We start from the raw sequence: 24,100 nt of genomic DNA on the forward strand, positions 1-24,100 counted from the left end.
ACGAGAAGAATATCCAAAGTGATGAGTAGAATTATGCACTCAATACTTCTGTTAAGTGTTTCAAGGAATTTATCCTTCTCAGGTTCTGTAGTGGTATCTTCTGTTTTTTTCCTTTTGGGATATCGTACCACCTCCCTGTCTGTTTCAATATTCTCCACAGATTCGTCACCCAAGAATTAATTGGAAACGTCGCTGGCTACGCCGCCATGGCGTCCCGGTGAGGTATGGCCCTAAGAGAGTTTGTGCAGTGCATTTTTATCCACGAGACACTATCCGAGCTTTGCAGTTACAAAATCGAGAAGAATGAAATTTTTACATAATTCACTACGTTTCGATAATATCAACACTCGCAACGAAAGAAAAAATATTGATAACTTAGCACCGATTCGATAACAGTGGGTAACGTTTGTTGGCAATTGTAGGAATAATCACAGCTTAAGAGAGTATGTCACGGTAGATGAGATGCTCTATGCATTTAGGGGAAGATGTTCGTTTCGCGTTTATATCCCAAACAAACCTGCAAAGTATGGGATTAAGGTATTTGCAATGGTAGACTCAAGAACATTTTATGTGTCAAATTTAGAAATATACGCAGGAAAGCAGCCAGAGGGACCTTTCGCAATTAGTAATAAAACTGAAGCCTCGGTACTCAGGCTTTGCGCTTCAATATTAACATTTGATAATTGGTTTACCACCATACCTCTTGTTAATAAACTTCTAGAAGATCATAACATAACTGTAGTTGCTACCATCAGAAAAAACAGAAAAGAAATTCCACTGGAATTTTTAAACGGTAAATTACGACCAGTGAATTCTTCAATGTTTGGTTTTGGGAAAAATATTACCTTAGTATCACATATTCCAAAAAAAGGCAAAGTGGTTCTTGCTGTCTCCTCCCTACATACAGATAATGGAATTGATTCCGAAACTGGTGAAAAAAATAAACCTAAAATTATCACATTTTACAACATCACAAAAGGTGGTGTAGATTGTACTGATCAAAAATCAGCCTACAATATTAGCAGGAACACCAGAAGATGGTCTATGGTAATATTATATAATATAATAAACATTGCCGGCATCAATGTACATTACAACAGTAGTTTACAACGCAAACAATCCTGAGGAAAATTTGGCTTGGAATATTTATCTCAAAAATGTTGGTCTTGATTTAGTTAAAGAAAGCATTAATTCTCGAGAGAAAAACATGCACTTAAAACGAGAAACGCGTGCTATTGCACAGCGTTTAACGAGTTCAGAAGTGGACATCCGACAATCAACTGACGGTGTACAACATGGAAGATGCTACTACTGTCGAAATCGGAAAACAAGATATTGTTGCAAACGTAGAAATGTCAAATGTAGAAAATGGCTTTGCCTGGAACATGTACTGCCCATGTGCCAAGATTGTGTTACACAAAATTTTGAAGTTTGAAAAATATTTGCCAAAATTTACCATTGTTGTCTTTTTTTGAGGTTTGCTTGTATCAGTTCCAAATAAAGAATTGTTGTTTTATTTAAATTGATAAAATATGTTTTATGTTATAAAAGAAGGTAGACAATAAAAATTGTATCATGAAAAATTGTATTTTTTTTTCATTTTTTGTAAAATATTTAAATACATAATGTGTGTCTCTTAGACACCACCTGACGTTTGTTGTAAAATAAATTCACCCGTGCCGCGAAGGGTTAAGTACTTTCACCTCTATTTGTAATACAAATGGTTAACACGTTTACATACTACTCGTTAACATTTAAAATAGTACTTAATTGAAGTCAAAGAGCAACTGTACAACCCAACTCTACATTTCAACTTAACCCAACTTTTTGCATTACGACGTGACCAAACAATATTGTGTATGTGTAAGCAAGGTCACCCACGCTTGAATTACTTGCAACTATGCAAAACCGTGGTGTGTGTTAGTTAGTAATTTATAAACTTGAATCAGTTAGGGCGTCCTTGATTCTTGATTAAAACTAATTCCAATTACGCAATGAAAGATGTAAAAATATGAATAACATTATTTAAGAATTTTAATATATTGAGAATAATATCATAACCACAAAAAAAGTTGCTATAAAAGCTGATAAATTAATGAACATTGCACCATTTTGGCCATTTACCAAAGACGGTATTATGGAATTTTTAGCTGAAGTTATGTAGTTTCAAAAGACATATTGACGCAATCGGAACGAAGCAGTTTTAAATGTTCGTTTTTAATGTAAAAGTTTCAAATCAAGATTTTTTGGGCATATTACAAATGTCTTGTATATGCTGCCAAAACTCAAAATCAAAATTTTATGTGTAGGTTTTGAAGATTAGGCTCTAACAATGGAAAGTTCAAACTGAACAGTCAACGAAAGTAATTAATTTTATTGATCTCATGAAAATCGTAAAAAATGCAAAAATTGCGCAACGTTTATCTAATTAAAAGCTTTATACAAAATAACTTTATTTGTGATACAAATACAAAAATTGCACACAAAAACTGCACTTTTTACCTTTAACACACAATTTTATTTTTGTCGATAACACTCTGATCAACAATGCACCTTCGTGCACACATTACCGTTTTGGTCGACCTCATTGTCTTCTAGTGGGCGCAGTTTTTTTCCTATCTTTCTTGGCCATCTGTTTTCAGGCATTCTCTGCAGTTGTCCATACCAGTTTAGTATTTTGGCTTTGATAGTATCTAGTATGTTTGGTCAATTGCCATTTCTCTCATAATGTCTATGTTCCTATACCTATCAGGTCTAGTGAGTCAGAAACATCGTATCCATCAGTTCATTTCCATGGCCTTAATTTTTTATACCGATTCAATTTTTTTTATACTAATCCAATACTTTCTATTATTGTTTTATAAATTCTATTTTTATTTTATTTTGTTATTTTATTATTCCATAATAGCATATTTAGGTGTCTAGTAGCTGCTCTTGCTTGGCGAATCCTAGAATGTATTTCTTCGTTGCCCACTGCTTCTAATGTAATTTAGACTCCCAAGTATTTGAAGATTTTAGTTGATTTTATAGTTCCCATTTCAATTTGTAGGCTTTCTGGTTTGTCTCCTGCAACTAAGTACTCGATTTTTTGTATATCAATTGTGAGGCACTACTTGGTGTACTCATCTTCCAGTTTTCTAAGCACATAATGTATAGGCAGTTTGACCTATATTTAGAAGTATGTACAAGTCATAGAGTCTTTTTACGATATATTTATAGAATAACCGAGTAACCACATATACAACGTTGAACGAAATCCAATTTTTTGTCAATAAATACTATTTCGCACCATAATGTAATAAAATAATTCTCATATTTTAAAAATTACACTGTAACTGTTGTTACAATTTCATTCGACGCATTGGCTTCTTAATTCCGATAATTGTGCACGTAGAAACTATAGGTGTGTCAACATTTCGCGGCATTATTGAACCTAGAGTCTTATTATCTTTAATAAACCATTATCATTACCAGAAAAAAAAAATGTATTTTGAAAACAGACACTAAAAGAACATCCTATCTCGTCTAAGTGCTAATTAAGACAGTACTGTAAAATATTCAACAGTGAATTTAACAGAGAGTTTTTTAAACCAAAAAAGGCCAGTGTGTCTTTTGTCATGTTTGCCTAATTACACGTGAAGACGAAAAATCAGTAAAAGTAGTAAAAGTAATTGAAAAAGATAAGCGCGGGAAACACCAACCATCAAACAAGTTACCCCAGGATGTCAAACAATTTATACGAAACCACATTCTATCCTTTCCAGCGGTAGAATCTTAGGCTTCTTTAAGCCCAAAAAAGACCAATGTAGGAAATGCTTGACTTACAAAAATATGTCTGAAGAACAGAAAAATATTGAAGAAGAAGTGTATTAACAACATCTAAAAAGAAAAAATAAAGCTAGACAAGCTCGCGATGAGGACAAGTTAATTGCAAAAGCGAATCTTAAAGTTTTGGATTTCAACTTCGACTTAGAAGCAGTATTAACAACGCCCAAAGGTTACGCTAGTCAAATATTTTATTTAAGAAAATTAGCCGTGTTCAATTTTACCATTTACAATTTAGGTAATGAAGATGTTATGCTACCTTTGGGACAAAACCAAGGGAGAACGAGGGTCTAATGAAATTTCATCTTGTGTATTCCATTTCGTTATGAGCCATTCTCAAATCGAAGCTGTACGGATGATGTCTGACGGATGTGGAGGCCAGCAAAAAAACGCAATATTTGCAACAATGTCTATCCAACTTCTTGCGAAACATCCATCATTGAAAGTGATCGATCATAAGTTTTTTGAAAAGGGACACACTGAAATGGAATGTGATTCCATTCATTCAAAAATAGAGAAGAAAGCTAAATATGTACCCGTTTATACCCCCGAGGGTTGGGCGCAACTTATAAGAGATGCACGTATCACACCATTTCCATTTGTTATAAAGTCTTTGACGTTTGATGCCTTTTTAGATTTTAGAGGGTTTTTAAATAATAATTCCTTTAAATTAAGTGAAATTCCTTGGAGAAAGCTTTGATGTCTTCAATATATTAAAGAAAATAATGTCATAAAAGTTCTTTACAAAGTAAACTTTACCGATGATTTTATTGAAGTGGACTACAAAAACACAGCAGCAGCTAAGAGGCCGCCTAAAACAAGCAGAGTTACAAAAGGCCTATCAAAATTACTTACCCATCAGCGGGGCAAAATGAAAGGACTTAGATAGAATGTGCAAGGATTTGACAATACCAAGAGGTTACCATGATTTTTACGGCTCCTTAAAAAAATCAAACGGTGAGGGATAATCTACCGGAACCCGATATTGGTGAAGAATCCGATACTATAGAAGATTAAACGTTATTGTTTTATTAAGTTTTTAAAAAGAGTATACGACTATGATTTATTTTAATTTTCTTCTATAGAGAAAGAATTTTTGTTTTTCTTAGAAAACTATGTTTGTTTTTTATTTTGTTAAGTCCGATGATAACGAAAACTAAACTTTTATAATATTGACTTATATTCTTAATAAAACTAGTTCATTTTATCAATATTATGGTTTTATTTGTTTTAACGAAACATAATATGTCTTAAATTTTGAAAGGCCAAAACAACGAATATGTATTATTTGTTGGAAAAACATTAAAAATGTAGAAAATTTTCAGCCGTCAATATTTAATGCTGTATAAAAGTAATTTTTCAATAGTCGTTAGTTTCATAAATTGAAATTTCTATTTTTAACAATGTCCCCAATGTTTAAAACGACTTTTTCACAAAACACCAAATATGCACATTCGTGACTTTGGCATTAGACCGACGATATTATATTTATAAATGTAATTAACCCAGAAATGAGTATAATCAAAATTGCATTTTTAATTACTATACTGACGTTTCGATTTCCACTCCTAAAATCGTTTTCGAATAGGTATATCCAACAAGTTGTTAAACGAGTTGTTTTTCAAAACTGACGGTTGATTTACTTGGTCTCTATGTTGTAGGCAATAACGATTTCGGAGTGGAAATTGAAACGTCAAACAATGTATCTATCAGACAAAAACTCTGGAAATAATAATAACATTATAGTGGTACCAAATGCAAAATAATAATAAAATCAGTACATTATTTTGAGTTTTATATTACACCAATAAATTAAATCCCTTAAGATCATCATCAAAATATCACCTACTTTTCATTTAATGTTTCGGACAAATATAATTTATTTTGCAACTTTATCCACACAAATATAACTGAACTCGTTCAATTCCTAGTCTATGTAATGCAAATGCTCTTTACGAAATTACTAGGTATTACAGGAAAGTGTTACGACTAATACAAAAATACATCAAATTACTTTTCCAAACCAACTGTATGTGGCTTTTTCGCGTTCTGGTCGACATCAGTTAGTGAAAATGTATTTTCAAAGCCAATCAAGAAAGCAAAAAGACCAAAAACAACAAAATTGTAGCTCGTAGAAATATTAACGTGGCAGTAAAGAACTGTTTGATTCTGAAATACTAATACTAACCTTTAAGTAAGCAGCTAACTTATTTGAACATATTGATCACCAATTAAAATTGAAATGCAAAAAAATTTAACAAAAAACTAATAAAAGAACTCAACCCAATTAAATTACAGGACGAAGAACTCGACACCGACGTCAATAATTGTAGTATCCCAGGAGCTAAACCCTTAATTAAAAATATAGCACTCCATTGATTACAATAAGTTTTAAATGATTTTCTACCCATTACAAGATGTTAAAATATCTATGAAATATTAATTAATTCTGGCCCTTTAAATATTTATTTTCAGTAAACAAATTTCATAGATCAATATTAAATATTTAATAATTTTTCTATAATGGTCTAAGAATATACATGATTAAGAAAAAGGAAGAGGTGAAATCGCCACTTATTTCAATGATACCCTGAAGTAGAACAACCGATTTTTTAAAACCGATTCCTCTTAGAATAGATATCGAAGTTATGGTCTCAGTTAAAAATCATTAAACATAAATAACTGGAGAAAACTAGTGAAGTGAAATCTAATTAGAAAGTTGCAAACTTGCATAGTTAAAAAAATAAATCTCTATCTCTTTAAAAATATTTTAAAGAAACTGTTAGTTATAAAGTATGTCCCAAAAGTAACGCATAAAATTCATAATTTTCCTGATAGGGTTTGGAAATACATAAAAACAAGTTAATTTTTATTTTCAAACTGAAATATTTTTTGTTATATATCGTATTTTATCAAAATTATAACGTCATCGACATTTTTTAAATATGATTCCTTAAATTTAATTGAAGAAACAAATAGTCCTTTTGAGACATTTAACGGTACAGATTTTAGCTTTTCTTCTCTAATTACTTTGAGGAAATCCTTCATATCCACTAGGAGGAAAATGGCAAAAAAATCCAAGACCAATGATATAGAAAAGTCTTTTTGTTTAAAGGCTTTGGATTATTGATCCATTCAGCCACGATATATAATAAATACTGTTTGCTACAATATTAAATATAGTGATACTATACAGGGTGGTCCTTAAGTAATTGTACAAACAGAAACCGTAGATTCTGCGCTTTAAAATATTACGATTTAAACCAACTTGCTTTAATAAAATGTTGATATTAAGAAAGATACAGGGTGTTAAAGTGGAAATTTAAAATTATATTTTTCGCTATAACTTTTACATTTGTAAATATTTTTGGACAAAAATTTACAGTTGGATGCTTTTGAGTAGGATAAATTGTAATTTTATACATAATTTAATGTAACTAATAGAGGGCGCCACATATGCCACATGTGTGGCATAAATTTGCGCTTAACTTTTTTGCTCTTTAAGTTAGCTCCATTTGTGTTAAAAAATATTAAAGATACAATATTTTTACAAAGAAAAGGTATAATCGCTAGTAATCTGAAAATTCAACCGTTTTCGAGATAATCGCATTTTATAAGTCAGCTGCATAATAATTCTTAGTTTGATATTTGTGCGGTAAAGCACTGAATACCTGTAGATAAGCATAATTCATAGTCTATTCTTATTAAAACATCTCAAAGATGATAATGTAACATCACAAAATGCTTTGTGATGGGTGATACATGTCTGATTGGAGAAAAGATTCTTCATCTTCTTCTTTAGGTGCCGTGTCCGTATTCAGACGTTGGCTGTCATCATGTTTACAATTTCCCTTTTCTACTGCTCTTTAAGTTTTTATAATGGCGTTGTATTAATTTTTCTCTATTGTAAAATGCTGAAAACCCAAAATATGTGATTTATTCAAGATGGTACACCATCATATTCTATAGAGAAGACAGTTAGAGCATACTTAAATAGAACTTTTTTGAACGTTGGATTGGTCGTGGTAGTCATATTCCTTGGCAATGTGGTGAGATATTGATATAATTATTTAATTCATAAAAAAACCGAAAATAATACCTATTATTCATTACGTAAATTGCTCACCCATTTTTATTAGGACAAATATAAACTAGAGCACAAGTATTGAATAACACATATGTGTCTTGTCTCATAATACTTTTGCTACAAATCTAACCTTAAAAAGTCAGCATGTCTACAAAAATATCATCGTTGGCCTAATAACCGATATTGTTATAAATATAGTAAACAGACAGGTAATTTAGTTCAGCATAATATTAGTTCGTTAATAAATCATAATAATTTATTTGTTCGAGATGTAATTATAGTTACTCGTAAGCTGTAACGTAATCATACAAATAAGTAATGTCATCGATAGGTTATTCCCTGTGTATATAAGTAACCAATTAACGAGATACATCACCGTTTAATACATTATTTAACCTCTGCGACAAATAAGATGTAGTTCCATAATATACCATAAGATTTGGATATATATCCAAAAGAATATATTCATCCATTATACATTATAGCCATCACGTAGCCCAGAATTTAATCCGTTTGATTTTGGTGTATGGGGCGCATTATAACAATGTGTCTATAAGAATCCCATAAACATTCGCAATCAACTATGGGAAGAAATAAATACTGCAGCTGTTTCTTTAGAACCAATGAGGTTATTTAATATGAGACGATCTTTTATGGAATATATTGACAAATGAATTAAAGAAAATAGTGGACATATCGAACACTTACTGTGACGAAAAATTATGTTATTTAGTTTAACTATTTCTTAATTTGGTTTTTAAACAAAATGTTTTGATTATGACTTAATTTAACATAAAACGTAAAATGTTTGATGTAAAATCCTTTTATTCTGTTATTTTGTTAAATCCTATTATTAATTATCCTCCTGATATATTTATTTTATTTAATATTTTTTTAACTATTAACTTTAGTTAAAGGTATTTTATACCAAAATTCAATTGTTATTATTTTCAAGTATTATTGTTTTTGTCTATTTTTTCTTCGTTGTCTGGAGTAATTGCCTTAAATCAGAATTATGCAGCTGATTTATAAAATGCGATTATCTCGAAAACTGTTGAGTTTTAAAGTTATTCACAAGTATACCTTTTTTTTGTTAAAATAATGTGTCGTTAATATTTTTTGACAGAAATACAGGTAACTTAAAGAACAAAAAAATTTAATTGCAAATTTATACCACATATTTGGCATATGTGGCGCCCTCTATCAGTTACTTTAAAGTGTGCTTCAAATTATAATTTCTTATATTTAAAAGTACCCAATTGTAAATTTTTATAAATATATGTTTACAAACATGAAAGTTATAGCGAAAAATAAAATTTTAAATTTGCACTTTAACACCCTGTATCTTTCTTAATATCAACATTTTATGAAAGCAATTTGGTTTAAATCGTAATATTTTAAAGTGTAGAGTCTACTGTTTCTTTTTGTACAATTACTTAGGACCACCCTGTATACATACCCGCACATACATTTACATACACACTTATGCACGCACATACATAATATATAGGTATTGTTAAATCAAAATAAAACAAATACAAAAAGGAAGTGGAAACATTAAATTGACCTGTATTTATACTCTTCATTCAGGCCCCTAACCAACTTAAATTAATTTACAAATAAATATACAAATAATACTAAATGCTAATACTAAATACTAATACTAAATACTAATATATAGTAATCTTTTTTCACAGCGCTAAGACTTAACCCGGTTCAACACCTCGGAGGTTTAGGCCTTCTTTGTGAATGTTTTTTTTCTTTTTTTTTAATACGATTTTTTTTATATATATTTTTTAAAATTTTATTTATATATATTTTTTTATTTTTTACTTTTTTTCTTTTTTTCTGTTTTTTTTTTGTTTTTTTTTAAATTAATTTTTTCTGTTTCTATATACATATTTTTGTTTGTTTTTTAAATCACAATTTTCATATTTTACAGGGAGGTACTTAATATTACATAAGAATAAACATGAAAAACAATAATTGCTAAACACATTCAAGCCGACTCATTCATACAAGTTAGATTTTTCTCTTAGTCCTTTTAAAAATTCCCAAATAATTTGTTGTGTTTTAGAATTTCATCGAGACACGTATAAGAGAGAAGTTTGATTTTGTGGTAAATATATTTGTTCTTGAGCAAGAGTGTGCATCAAATACTTAATTTCATCATAATTATGCTTAAATCCAAACAGCCAATAATTAATATCATCAACATAGCCATTGCAATCACAAAGTTCTGATTCAGATAAATTTAATCTATAGAGGTATGTCTTGACAGTGGCATGGTTAAAGAGACATCTAACAAACATGGAATAAATATTTCTATTGAGGTAACTTATTACGGCAAACGGCTCAGTAGGTAAAACTGATGAATTTTTGTATAAAGATTATTGCTTAGATTACAGAAAGCATACCATTTAATTTCCCAATTTTGTTTTAGACTTTTCTTGCATGTGGCTGTTAGATCGCTTCCATCTAGCCAAGTTATTCCTGATCCTTTTAAGATTGCCTCTTTAGCATAAAAATCTGCTTTAAGGTTACCGGAAAATGCCAAAGTGTCCCTTTACCCAGACGAAATTTACAGTAGTATGTTCTTCCAGCAGCTTTAGTTGGTTTTCTAAAATTTTAACGACAAGACTATTTTTATATAAATGTTTATATGAGTTTTCTAAAGCTAATAACGCAGACATTGAATCTGACATAACTACAACTTGGTGGTTAGATTTTTTTTGTTGACAGCCCATTCTAGAGCTTTATGAATTGCGAACATTTCTGCAGAATATAAATAGAGCATTGTTTATCTAACTTGAACATCAGCGATTCTCTGTGATCCGGAATATTACACCACAACCGACTCCCAATCTTGATTTAGAACCATCCGTGAAAATCCTGCATGGATTATTAGGCTTGGCTATTTAATGCTGAAAATCCACTGGTTTCTCATTGCCAAAATTGGGAAACCAAACATTGACTTTGGCATAAGGAACATTGAAATTTGTCACTGTTATGCCACCATTTTTGTCGACTCGATTAGAAACAGAAATATCACATATTTTTTGTAGTAGCTGAGTAGTCTGATTGTAAGACTGGCATTTGAGAATAAATTTTTCAGCTAAAAATAGTCGTCTTAAATGTAAGGAAGGTTCCATAGATTCGGCTAGAAGATTTTCTCTAGGTGTAGATTTGAGCGCACCTAGAACTAATCGCAGAACCTTACACTGAAGGCGGTCTAGTTGTTTAAGACGATTATTTGTGGCAGATCCGTATAGAAAGCTTCCATAGTCGAGAATGGATCTGGTATATGCACGATAAAACATTAAGTTAATCTTAGGGTCGGCACCCCATCGATAGCGATTAACTACTTTAAGAATATTTAAACTTTTCTCACATTTCATTAAGCACTTGTTAATGTGTTCGTCCCATGTTAACTTGGTGTCCAATGTAATACCAAGATAAGTGTAGTGATTGTGAACGGGTATACTTAGTTTGTTAAACATAATTCTGGATATAACTGGTAAACGATGTCGCGTAAAAAATAAAACAGCTGATTTCTTCGTAGTAAGTCACACATAATCGTTTTTATTGAGTTAGTACTTTATTGGTATGAATTATTCACAGTGTAAAAGCAGAAGTCGTCTGCATATTGTAATATATTGCATGTAATGCCTATACTGTAAAGATCTATAGTGTATAGATTAAACAACAAGGGGCTAAGGACAGAGCCTTGTGGTACTCCTTGATACGCTACTCTCGGGCCAATCAATCTATCATTACATCGAATGAATATCTGTCTATTAAGAAATAAGTTAACTAACACATATGAACACAAAGGTGGAATACCTATGGGCTTTAGTTTTTCGAATTATAGATTTAAATTGACGTTATCATAAGCCCCTGAAATATCAAGAAATATGGCGGATAGATAATTATTATTTGAGTAGGATAATTGAATATCAGTCGTTAATTGAGACACACAATCCATAGTCCCTTTATTTCTACGAAAGCCATATTGACACACTGGGACAATATTTTTGTTTTCACACCACCATTCTAATCTGCTTTTCATAATTCGTTCAAATGTTTTAAGCAAACAAGACATAAGATCTGTGCAGCTTTTTCGCGCTGCTGCAGATAAGATAAAGATTGCCATGATGATCGCCAACATTCGTAACGGATAGACACATCAAGAAGAAGAAGAAGCCATAAGAGAGATCGGTCTTAGGGCAGTATGCTGGTTTACTTTGGGTATAGGAATAACCAAGCATTGTTTAAGAGAATCACAGTTGTCTCCTTTAAGTAAAATATTGTGGTATATTTTGCAAAGATAACGTATGGCAATTACTGGCAGGTTTAATAGCATGCTATAGTTAATGCCGTCAATACCAGGAGCTGTATTTTTAGAACTCTTAATATTTGCTTTAAGTTCGTCAGCTGAAATGGAGGTTAGTCAAAAGTGATCATTATCATTAGTGGAGATGCTCGGCATAAATACTGGTAGATGAATATAATCCGGAGAGATTTTTGTAAAAAGATTGTCTACTGTGTCTTCATCATTAGCGGTGTACTTTTTCTTACCTTGAATTTTGTTTACCCTTTTCCAAAGCTCTGAGGGTGAAGGTGGTATACTAAGTTAGGAACAAAACCGAGCCCAACTAGATTTGGCTTTTGAGCGGAAAAGAACTTTTTCTCGCATTCGAAACAGTAAGACATTCATCATCCCACCATGGTGGCGGTTTGAAAGATTTGGCTGAAAGTTTGATACAATCTACAATCGATTTGATATGTCCTAGCGGAGTAGCTCTAGTAGGCGATCCGTCATTTACAACAACTAGATTAGGAAATACATCTAAGGTTTCTACTAGTATATTACCATCGATGGACCATAAATTGGATCCCCATAATCCACGGTGGGCATTAAAATCTCCGGTAATAATACAATTATTGTTAATTTGAGAAAAAAGACTAACGTAACCTTTCATTGTTACTCTAAATTTTGCTGGACGGTACACATTCAGAATAAAATAAATTGTTTGGTCAATATTAATATTTACACCAGAAACTTCGAGATTAGGATTGAAATTGTTAACTAATGAAATGGGCTCATAAATAATGTTATTTGCTAAAATTATCGAAACTCTTCTATATCCCTCTAATTGATTTAAAGAATATTTGTTTGCATTTAGCGAACGAATATTCCATTGAATAATTTTAATGCTTTTGGCAGCCATTAAAGTTATGTAAAAATGTTACCTATAATATCTTTAATTTTATTTTCTAATTTAATTTCGTAAATTTTAAGATTAGGTTCTATATTTGTTGAGAAAGAATTACAATAATCTTGGATACTTTGTTGGATCAAATTTTTGAGTGAAGCACTGAGCTGACTGATAAACTTATTGAATTCATTAGAAGGTTCAGGGTTTCCAAACTGAAATATAGATCCCGAACAGAAGTTGGTCTGGTATTCTCTACGAATAGTAGAAAAATTAGGAGTTGTAGCATAATTTTTTCTTTTTTTTTGGGACTAACTGTATTGGAGGGTATATGCTTGTGAGTATTATTATTTTTGTAAGTAGTGCTAGAATTCGAAGGTTTAGAAGAAGAGCTTTTTAATTGAGGGAAGTCGGTATCACATGTAGTTAAGGGTGCAAATTTGTTTTTTTGAACTAAACTGGAATAACTTGGATTTACAATAAATTTTTCAGCTTCTTTAAAAGAAATATTTAAGTTAGCCATAGCTTCTTTAGTTTTCCTTTGTTTTTAGTCTTCGGGGCATTCTTTCAAAAATTGACTCGTGGTTATTATTTTTTACAATAAACGCAAACTGCAATACATTTATCAGGGCAACCAATTTTTCCTTCATTACCGCATTTGTTACATCTTTTCATTGACTTAGATTGGGTTGCTTGAATGACCATATCAAAGACAATTAAAACATTGCATAACCAGACTAACATATATTTCAACCGGACATCTAACTTTATTGATGTAAATATACTGGGGAACTAATTTACCCTCAAAGCTAACAATTACCATTGTTCTAGTAACTCTTACGGATATACCATTATTTTGAACCAATCTAGTCATTCTATAAACTTTTTTAATAGGAATATTAGACTTAATAGTGTTGAGCAGTGCAATCTCACTTAAAGTAGTATCCACTCCACGAACGAGACCTTATTAACTAATTTATTAGCAACAGAACCTGAATCGACTTGGATTTTAATACGGTTTTTACCTACACTAACAATTTAGCAAATTATATTTATAGTGTTAACTGGTGTTCCCAGTGGATACTACCCTTAAACGCGAAAATGCTTAGTGCTTTGAATTGGTAAAAATAACCCACTCGTGTCGTACTTTGTTGACGGGCAACTATTAGATTCTGTGTTCTCGTATAACGACCTTGGTGTTATCGTAAACAGTAATCTAACTTGGTCCCATCATATTATTTATATTTGTAAACGGGTGAACTCCAGACTATATCTTATTCGAAGGTGTTTTTCGAGAGTTTCAATGCAGTCATTCTGTAAGCTTTACACTTTTTACGTAAGACCCATTCTTGAGTAAGCTAGACCAACGTGTGGATTTCAATCCACATCGATGGACCAACGGATTTCAATCCTTGAAATTATTTTGTTTGGCGATAGAGAAAAGCATTTGTTTATTCCGTTTCGATACAAAATTGTGCACAACTCTGGCTAAGGATATAAAGTGCTTGCAACGAATTTAGAAATAACTTTGGAATATGTGCAAGAGTTCGGCTTTCACTAAGCACACGGGCAAACTTATGCGTAGAGACTAATGGTCATCATCACATCGAACATCTTTTGTTACTCTATCTACATTTGATATTTATTCTTTTGTGTTAGTTTCATTCTATCGTAATAAATACTTAGTTTTTAAAACCATTTAAATAAAAATTTGTTTCAATTTGATTTTTTTCTTCTTTTAACAAACTTTTTTTGCAAATTTTGTGGCATTTATTGAAACAAAATATAATTTATAAAATTAATTAAGGTAGCTTTTAATTTAACTTTCATGACGAAAAAACCGTTGACCTATGGTATAATTTCACTATTTGAGAGAGTGAGTCATCGTTTAAAGGCCCAGAAATGCAGAAAGCCGTTTGGAAATCCAGTGACGTACACTTACTTTTATTTTAACGTTAATTATATTTTATTTTTCAAATATTAATGTTCGAAATTGGCCACAATATATTTATTTACAAGTTTTTACTGACGTTTCGATCTCTATATCCAAAGACCGCTTTCAAAGATATAAATGATAGTTATATTTATTTTATTTGTTTATTATTATATATTTTTATAATCTTATATTGTTTATTTTCTTTTTTTTTCTATCTTTAAAAACGGAATAGAGATCGAAACGTAAATGTATTAAACATGTAAATAGATATATTGTGGCTTATGTCCAACCTTCTCCCTAAAAATACAGAATGCCACAAACAAGCAGCTATAGAAAAATAAATATATCTGTCATTTGTATGTTTGAAAACGGTCTCTTTATAGAGATGGAAACGTCCATAAATTAAACATTTGAATAAATATATTGTGGCTTATTCCCAACATTATTTCAAAAAAAACAGAACGACAAGCGAAAAGCCATAGAAAATAAATAGTACTATCATTTGTATAATTGAAACCGGTCTCTGGATATAGAGACCGAAACGTCAATAAATAAACATATGAATAAATATTTTGTGGCTCATTCCCTACATTCCCCTAAAAATACAGAATGCCACAAACAAAAAGCTATAAAAAAGAAGTAATTTTGCAGAAAGTTTACTGATACCAACCCTCTGTCGCGAAAGTTACGCTAAAACGTCTTTTGACGGGACCCGTCCTTAAAGAGTTACACAATGAAATTTTTTTAAAACAAATTTTCACACAGTTTCCACACCACCCCAGATGTATGTCTTGTGGCGCGATACTTTTTTTAAATGGGTGTTCGCCAGAAGCCAAATTGTCTTATTAAATAAAATGAACAAAACACTAAAACAGTATAAAACAAAACAAAATAAAATCCTATAAAACAAAATAAAATTCTATAAAAACAAAATAAAAATAATGTTTGATGTATTTAAACACAAACACTATACACACTTACTATGTTCTTCTCGTTTTTTTTTTGTTTTTGGTTTTTTTTTATGCTGATGTTCTTATTAAACTATTAGAAAATGTTATTCGCTGTCTAAACCTGAAGATGCAGTGCTGCTATCGCCGTCATTATCTTCACCACCTGGTGTAATTATAATTGGCTCTAGTAAAACTTTGATATGAGTGTCAAGTTCCCACTTACGATGTTCTTCTTTAATTATGTGGCCTATACATTTAGCCCATTTCTCTGGAGTTACATGGAGGATTGCTTGAATCAAAAGTTTCTTAATTTCGTTTAATTTGAACGTTTTGTTATTGCGTGCTACTTCTCCTTTCACTTGCTCCCAGATAAGTTCAATGGAATTAAGTTCGCAATGATAAGGTGGTAGACGCAGAACTTTGACACCATAATCTTTTGCAGTTTCATCTACAGCATATTTAAGATATTCAATTTTCCTTAACCGTGCAATGTCAAGTAGCTAAATTTTGAGCATTGATTCTTCGTATGCAATCCCCTTTTCTGTAAGCCATTCTTGAATCCTCCCTTTCAATTTCTTTAATAATCACCTGTTTTTTTCGACTCAAATTGAAGAAAACCATCATCAAGAAACCCTGTATCACTTCCTATATGGGTGACAATTAAACGCCGTCCCTTTCCTGATGGAGCTTTTAATCCTGTATATCAGCCTTCTATAAATGCTTCGCGTTTACTTTTGACATTTAAATCTTGCCAAACTTTTCCAACTGTATGACCTTTTCCAACCTTGGTTAATCCAGGTTTCATCCAAATAACATATTTTGCGTCCAGTGCTGCGAATTTTGCGTATTTCTTCAAAATATTTTCTTCTCCGCACAATAATTTTATTTTTTTCTAATAGCATACTTTTTCTGTTGAGTTTTACATATCGAAAGTTCATTTCACGCATGGTCCTGGTTAAGACTCTACGAGATATCTTGGGTAAGGAGTTATCGTTTTCGAGCTTTGAGAAATATTTTTCAGTGTTGGAATTTCACTCCGAAAATAAAATGAATAAATTTTTCGACGTATAATATTCCTTGTCTCGTCATCCAAAGCAATGCTTTTCCTACCTCTAGTTTTACTTTTTTCTTGCTTTTTATTTTCCGATGTATTTTTAAGTACACGATAAATACAGCTAACGGATACTTTTGTTAAACTGCTACAAATGTCGACCGCTTGGCTAACATTTAATTTCATTTTTCTGCCGACAATTCCTTCATAAACGTTTCGTATTATTACCTTCTCTTCGGACGTTAACATTTTCCGTCTCGTTTGCGGCATTTCATTTTTGGAATCAACATCAGAATTTTGCAGTCTTTTCTTGGAACAACTCGGTTTTTCGTCCAACTCCAATAAAACTTACACCAAATAATCACAGAATATAACTAAAAATTTACTATAAAACGCCAATGTAAATAACCTATTGTTGATGGGCACTCGCTCGACAAAAACTAGTTTTACAGCTTTCTGTGAATCTGAATTGAAACGGAGTTTCGTCGCTAATTCCAAAGTTGCCAAACGATTGAAAAATATTGTTTTAAAATATCAATTTTTATTTTATAAATTTAAATATGTAACGAAACGGAACATATAAATAAAATTTATTTCATTACAATTTTGTGCTTAATTTTTACTATTGAAAAAATCAGGTTTTTTTGTATTTTTATGACGGTAATAATAGCTGCGTGGAAGAATACAGGTTTTGTATGACCATAATTACTACTTGTGAACAAGAATTGGCTACACTGTACGACAACTTCTGGTCAAGTCTACTATAGAGAAGCACAAATAAATATACTACTTTATATATTCTGTAATTTCTTATGAGGAAACGCAAATTGCAATCGAGAAAACAGGCAGTTTTCGAGGGCCGTTGTGTACATTTAAATTTGAGGATATTCGGCGTTTAAACTATGATATCACTCTTCTAAATTGAGGGTTTCTACTATAGGTACCTAAAACGTACGCCTACGACCGGTACAAGAAATTCGCAATTAATGGAATCTATTCAACTCTGGAGGATAAATTTTCGTATAAAAGTTGTCGTGTTTCTAAATAGAACCGTTCTGAAATTATTAAAAAAAAATCTAATTACAAGGCGCCATCTTCAAAGAGCTCTAGCTCCCTTAGGAAGCATTTTAGGTAAGCGGTCTAGGTAAATTGGGTTAAATCGTCTTAAAATTATCTTATCCGGTTTTCATTTGTCATGTAAGTTTCTGAACACCCTGTATATATTATTGATATTTTTTGTATGTTCTATATTCTTTCTCCTAAATGCTAAACTGTTTATAACTATATTTTGAGTACCCTTTATTTTGTCATTGAACTTTAAATTTTTGATTATTTGAATACTGAAACTTGAAATAATTATAATTTCAGGAAAATAATTATTTAAAAAAGTAACTATTGTATCTATATCTTATATAAAATGTGGACTATTTGTGTCAAGTGATCAATATCCTAAATTTTAATTGAATTTAATCTAAATATTGATTTTATCTGCAAATCTACTATGTATAATAGTTAACGAAGCTACTTATTGCTCGTCAAGGTTTTAATATACTTTTTTTATTACCAAAATAAACTTGCCTTTATTTATTTCTATAATACGATATTCATTTATTAAGTTTCTAAGTAAACTCATTAATTTTCCACAATGTTTATTTTAGACACTCCTGTCCGAAAGTAAGCTCAAATTTTTAGTTAGACTGACGTAAGTTTCGACATAGTAAAATAATAATATCCTGTATCCTGTGTGTGCAGTAAATGTGCAAACAAGTTTTGCTCTATGCTTAAAAGGGCTTTACCTTTATTTCGTCAAATTCTAGTAAAGGCCATTTGGGAGTTTTTTAAAAATGTGTGGGTTTTTTACCTTGTTAATTCTTATAGTGTATTTTTATGTATGAGATAGTAATAAAACAATAAATTATGTATGCAAATCCCTAAACTGTTGATACGGGTGACTCAATGAAAAACAGATATTTGTCAACAAGTTTACAGAAGTATATAGGAAAACAATTTTAAATTGACTATGACCACCAGGTATAAAGGTTGGAGCAGAATAGAATACAATAGTTGTGAGGGTTACTAATCCCTAAATAAGGTTGCCAGTGTCGGAGTGATGGAGGTTAACAGGTACTAATGAATTTGCAAGAAATGTAAGATGTTTATTTTATTGGTTATATATAACCAATAAAAGTTTAATAAGTATTTACCTATTTGCAAAATAAAGTTTAATTCTTAAGATAAAATAAAACGTTTTATTTTATCTGAAATGAGTGCATTCCACGAAGTAAGGGTTTCAACAATCAAACATTTAATTCTTTAATTCCAGGAATCTACGACAGTAATTGACTAGATAATTACCTTCTAAACTTATTCCACAGAAAATGTGATAGTGGGTTTTTCCATTTTGTAGGAAGGTCCAAGTGGCGTATTCAAAATTCTTAACAGTTCACTAAAAGTAGGTACTTCAGTTGCAAGGTGCAGTTTATTGTGTATACTAGTGTTATGGAAAATTTGGAAGTGCCGTGTAAACGCCGAAAAATTAGTCCTTTAACAGTTAATGAAAAAACATTAATATTTAATTGTTTTAAATCATTTACAGACAAACGTTTATGTGAAAGTGTTGATGAGACCGTTGAGTTAGTTAGCAGTACACTTGGTGTTGGGAAATCTACGATTTACAGAGTTATTAAAGAAGAGAAATGTGGTAGTTTTCAAATGCCACGTAATGCTCCAGGGAAACCAAAATTTCAAATAGAATATCATTTTAAAGAAGGACTTCGACGGAAAGTGCATGAATTCTTCTTTAGACAAGAATTTCCAACATTGGATAAAGTTCTTGTCTCAGTTCGAGATGATAAGGATTACCCAGAAATGAGTCGAAGTACGTTATGGAAATTTTAAAAGAAATAGGCTTCCGCTGGAAAAAGAATCCCAGAAAGTCTATTTTATTAGAAAGAAGCGATATTGTCATATGGAGAAGACATTTTCTAAGAACCATAAAGGAAATGAGAAACCAAAAAAGAAAAATATTTTATCTTGATGAAACATGGATCAACGAGGGTCATACACCAAATAAATTTTGGCAGGATGAAACTGTTACAAGTCAAAGGCACGCTTTTGTAAATAACTTATCTACTGGTTTAAACCCACCATCAGGAAAGGGACGCAGGCTGATAATAGTTCCCCTTTCTCAGTTCAGACGGTTTTGTTGAAGGTGGTTTATTAACTTTTGAATCAACTCGTACCGGTGACTACCATGAAGACATGAACGCTGATGTCTTTCAAGAATGGTTCGAACAAATGATACATCTTCTTCCTAAGAACTGTGTAATAGTAATGGATAATGCAAGTTATCACTCCAGACTTATAGAAGGACTGCCCACAACCAAGTGGTTAAAAAAAGACTTGCAGAATTGGCTGAGTTCAAAAAATATTACGTACCATCCCGGATCTATAAGAAAGGAACTTTATTCGTTGTGTGCCCTTCATAAAGAAAAATTTAAAAAATACGAAATTGATGAAATTGCCAAAAATCGTGGAATGACAGTACTTAGATTCCCACCATATCATTGTGAATTAAACCCGATTGAACTGGTATGGGCACAGATAAAGAGTGAAGTTTCAAGAAAAAATACCACTTTTAAAATTCATGATGTTAAACAGTTGTTTTTGGAGGCCGTAAATAATGTAAAACCTGAAAACTGGGAAAAGGCAGTAAATCACACTTTTAAAGAAGAGGAAAAAATGTGGAAGCTGGACAATATTACTGATAAAATGATCGAGCCAGTTATTATAAATCTTGGTTCTGAAAGTTCATCTTCTGAATCTGATTAGGATTTGTAACAAGTAGCTGTAAGTTTTATATTAATATTTTTATTCATCTATTTAACATACCTTAGATGGTTTTAAAAACTCTTCTTCTCTTTTGTAATTTTTAAAAATTAAAAAAAATGTGAATTTTTTAAAATCCTTTTTAATGTAGGCCAGTCAGTTCTAATATAGTGTGTGATAAAAGAGGTCACTTTTGTTTACATACACATAACACTTTATAACACTGAAATATTTCATTTATTTTTTACAATTATTCAAAGTAATTTTTCAATTAATCTTGAGCACGCCCATGGAGTGGTCGGAGGTACCAGTTAAAATTATGCTAATTACTCTCTCGTTCATAAAAATAAACTATAGTATTGTTCAAGATTATTTATAAGGCTTATACTATAACAAACTCATAATTATAATAGATCCTTTAACAGAAAACAGGTCTGGACTGGCTAATTAATAGGCACAAAGCACATTATGTGGTCATTAAAAATTGGTATGCCAGGAAATAAAAAAAAAAATAGAAAAGTAAATACAAAATAATTCCTCCTTTGACTGTGCCATGTCCGACCATCGTACGTTTGCTACCAAATTGTCTATACTAATTTTGTTGATGGCAGCTCGGAAAAAAAAATGTGAGGATCTATTAAAACATTTCTTCGAGTTTCTGAGCCATGACGTTCTTCTTCGACCTGGTCCCTTCTTCCGTCCATCTTTCGTTGTATATTATTAAACGAAGAATATCATACCTCTCTCGGTATCGCATAACATGTGCAAAATATTCCAGTTTACAATTTTAAACTGTTATGAACATTTCTAATTGTTTGTTCTGTAACTTTTCACAACATCTACAAAACAACTTCGTTACAAATTTTATCTATCCACCTTATTCGTAGGATTCTTCGATTACTGCCAATTCAAAGGGTTCCAGTTTTCTGAAAATATATCCGTCAAGATTCAGCGCCTTTGACATCATATAAAAGTGAAGAAAATACATACATAACTTCTTACTATTCTAATATTCAGTCTATAAGTGATACTGTTTCCACATAAGATTGTATTTATCTTGAAATGCAGCTCTGGGCTTCTGTAACCGTATTCTAATTTCTTTACTCATAGTGCAGTTCTCATTTTGATTACAACCAAGGCAAGTTGGTTGGTTCTCTCAAGTTATTCTTTATAAGCGGTTACCACTTCTGGTTATATTGGGTTTTTAGTATAATCCTTTTTTTGTGTGATTAGTTTCAGCCCATATTCATTACAATCTGTGGTAACAATATCAATTGGAAGTTGAAGTTCTTTTTAACTACTTGCAATTAACACCATGTCATCCGCGTTCCTCAAATGATCAATATCGACTAATATCAATATCATTAATTTTGATTCCACCTATCATTATCCAATGCTTTATTAATAAGTAGTTGTCCTTTCATTGGCTTTCAACACCTCTATGTATACGCTGTTTAGGTGGTTTCATTCATACAGGGTACTATTCTGTATATGGCTTCCACTCAATACAATTACTGGCAAACCAGCTGCCGTTTTTCAGGCATGTCGCTTCCGCTGAAGCCGACGTTCCAAAGATTTTCCTTTCAGCCGTCATCACCATTACGGTTTCTCTCGTATCCTTGGACAGGGGTTCCAGTTATTCTCCACAGAACTGGGTCCCTACCTAAACTGTACTACTTAAAGAATATATTAAAGAAATAATTATTATAAATAATCAACTTCAATCGACTCAAAGAAAATAAAAGAAACGTTAAAACAACCAATAAAAAACAGAAACTGTTTCTTTGTACAAGAAATCAAAGAGAACATGGAAAAATTTATTAAAAACAATTTTAATATTAAGTGAGTGTAAAAAACTAAGGAAATAAGCTTACTTATACAAATTAAATATCGAATGGGAAAAGGTCAGCATCATAAAATGTTAAATTAATAAATATTAATGGGAAAATATTAATAATTATTAATAAGACTGTCGGTAATATGTGAAAATATGATTTCAAACGCTTATGACAAATACGACAAAATAAAAATGGAATATGGAAAAATATTAAGTGGCGCCCTTTTTCTATCTTATCTTATCTTAAGTAATTTTACCCATTTATCTTTTTGTTTATTTCTGTATCTTTTCTAATATATCTTAGAAGTACGTAGCAGAACTATACTTTAGAATAAATATTGTAGTACTTACAATTTTTCCACTGTATCCGGAACATGTTTTAAAGAATCAACAGTCAAATTTTTAAAATTATTTCCAGTAAAATCCCTAAAAATTTTAACGTTAATGCTAAACGCCTTAGTATTTTCTTAAAACTTACAAAATATTTATATCAGCTGCTGGTAAATCCACTGGAGCTTTGTCATAGTTCTGGTATTTACAAAGCAAATCTTCTTTTCGACATTTGCAAGGACCGTTATATGAAAAAGCTGTAATATAAAAAAAGTAATTACAATCGGAATACGAAATTAAGGCAGAATTTAGTTTAATTTTTAAAATGGGCAAACACATACTTATAAATATGTATTAACGAAAATGAAGAATGGGAAACAATGAAGAATGGGAAAAGCCCTGGACCTGACATGCTTCCTATAGAAATCCCAAAAATTCCAGATACGAAGCACATTGATGTTTTAGTGACACTCTTGAACCAAATTTATAGTTCAGGCGTATTACCCAAAGAATGGTTAACGTCGATTTTTATTTGTCTTCCGAAAAAAAAACGAAAGAGAATGCAGCGATTACTGCACCATTAGCTTGATGTCTCATGTGCTAAAGTTACTACTAAAAGTCACCCATAAAAAAATTTTTTAACAAACTGGACATAGACGTTAATGATACACAATTTGGTTTTCGCAAAAGCCTAGGAACGCGTGAAGCTCTTTTTTCACTTAATATACTGATACAAAGATGCCTAGACGTCAATCAGGATATATATGCATGTTTTATTGATTATAAATAAGCATTCGATAAAGTACGACATAAACAGTTAATGAATATCCTTAAGTCAAAGAAGATTTACTACAAGGACCTCAGGATCATATCAAATTCATACTATAAACAGCGAGCAAAAGTACGTGTTAACGAACAGCTATCAGAAGAAATTGAAATTAGATGTGGAGTGAGACAGGGATGCGTATTGTCGCCAATTCTTTTTTATGTCTACTCCGAAGAGATTCTGAAAAACGCTCTTTAGGGTAAACTAGCTGGAA

General features: G+C 31.3%; 1 protein-coding gene across 2 annotated transcripts in view; it reads right to left on the bottom strand.

Moving 5' to 3' along the window:
- The window catches only part of Lgr4 (Leucine-rich repeat-containing G protein-coupled receptor 4), an 832,616-nt gene that overhangs the window by 338,832 nt on the left and 469,684 nt on the right, over positions 1–24,100 (bottom strand). For both annotated transcript variants that reach the window (XM_072523012.1, XM_072523013.1), the window contains 2 exons: positions 23,209–23,317; positions 23,082–23,156 (listed from right to left, as the gene is read on the bottom strand). In XM_072523012.1, coding sequence (XP_072379113.1) covers positions 23,082–23,156; positions 23,209–23,317 — 184 coding nt within the window. The remainder of the gene's footprint in view (positions 1–23,081; positions 23,157–23,208; positions 23,318–24,100) is intronic.

This window comes from Diabrotica undecimpunctata, chromosome 2 (assembly GCF_040954645.1).
Source record: "Diabrotica undecimpunctata isolate CICGRU chromosome 2, icDiaUnde3, whole genome shotgun sequence".
Lineage (NCBI taxonomy): Eukaryota > Metazoa > Arthropoda > Insecta > Coleoptera > Chrysomelidae > Diabrotica > Diabrotica undecimpunctata.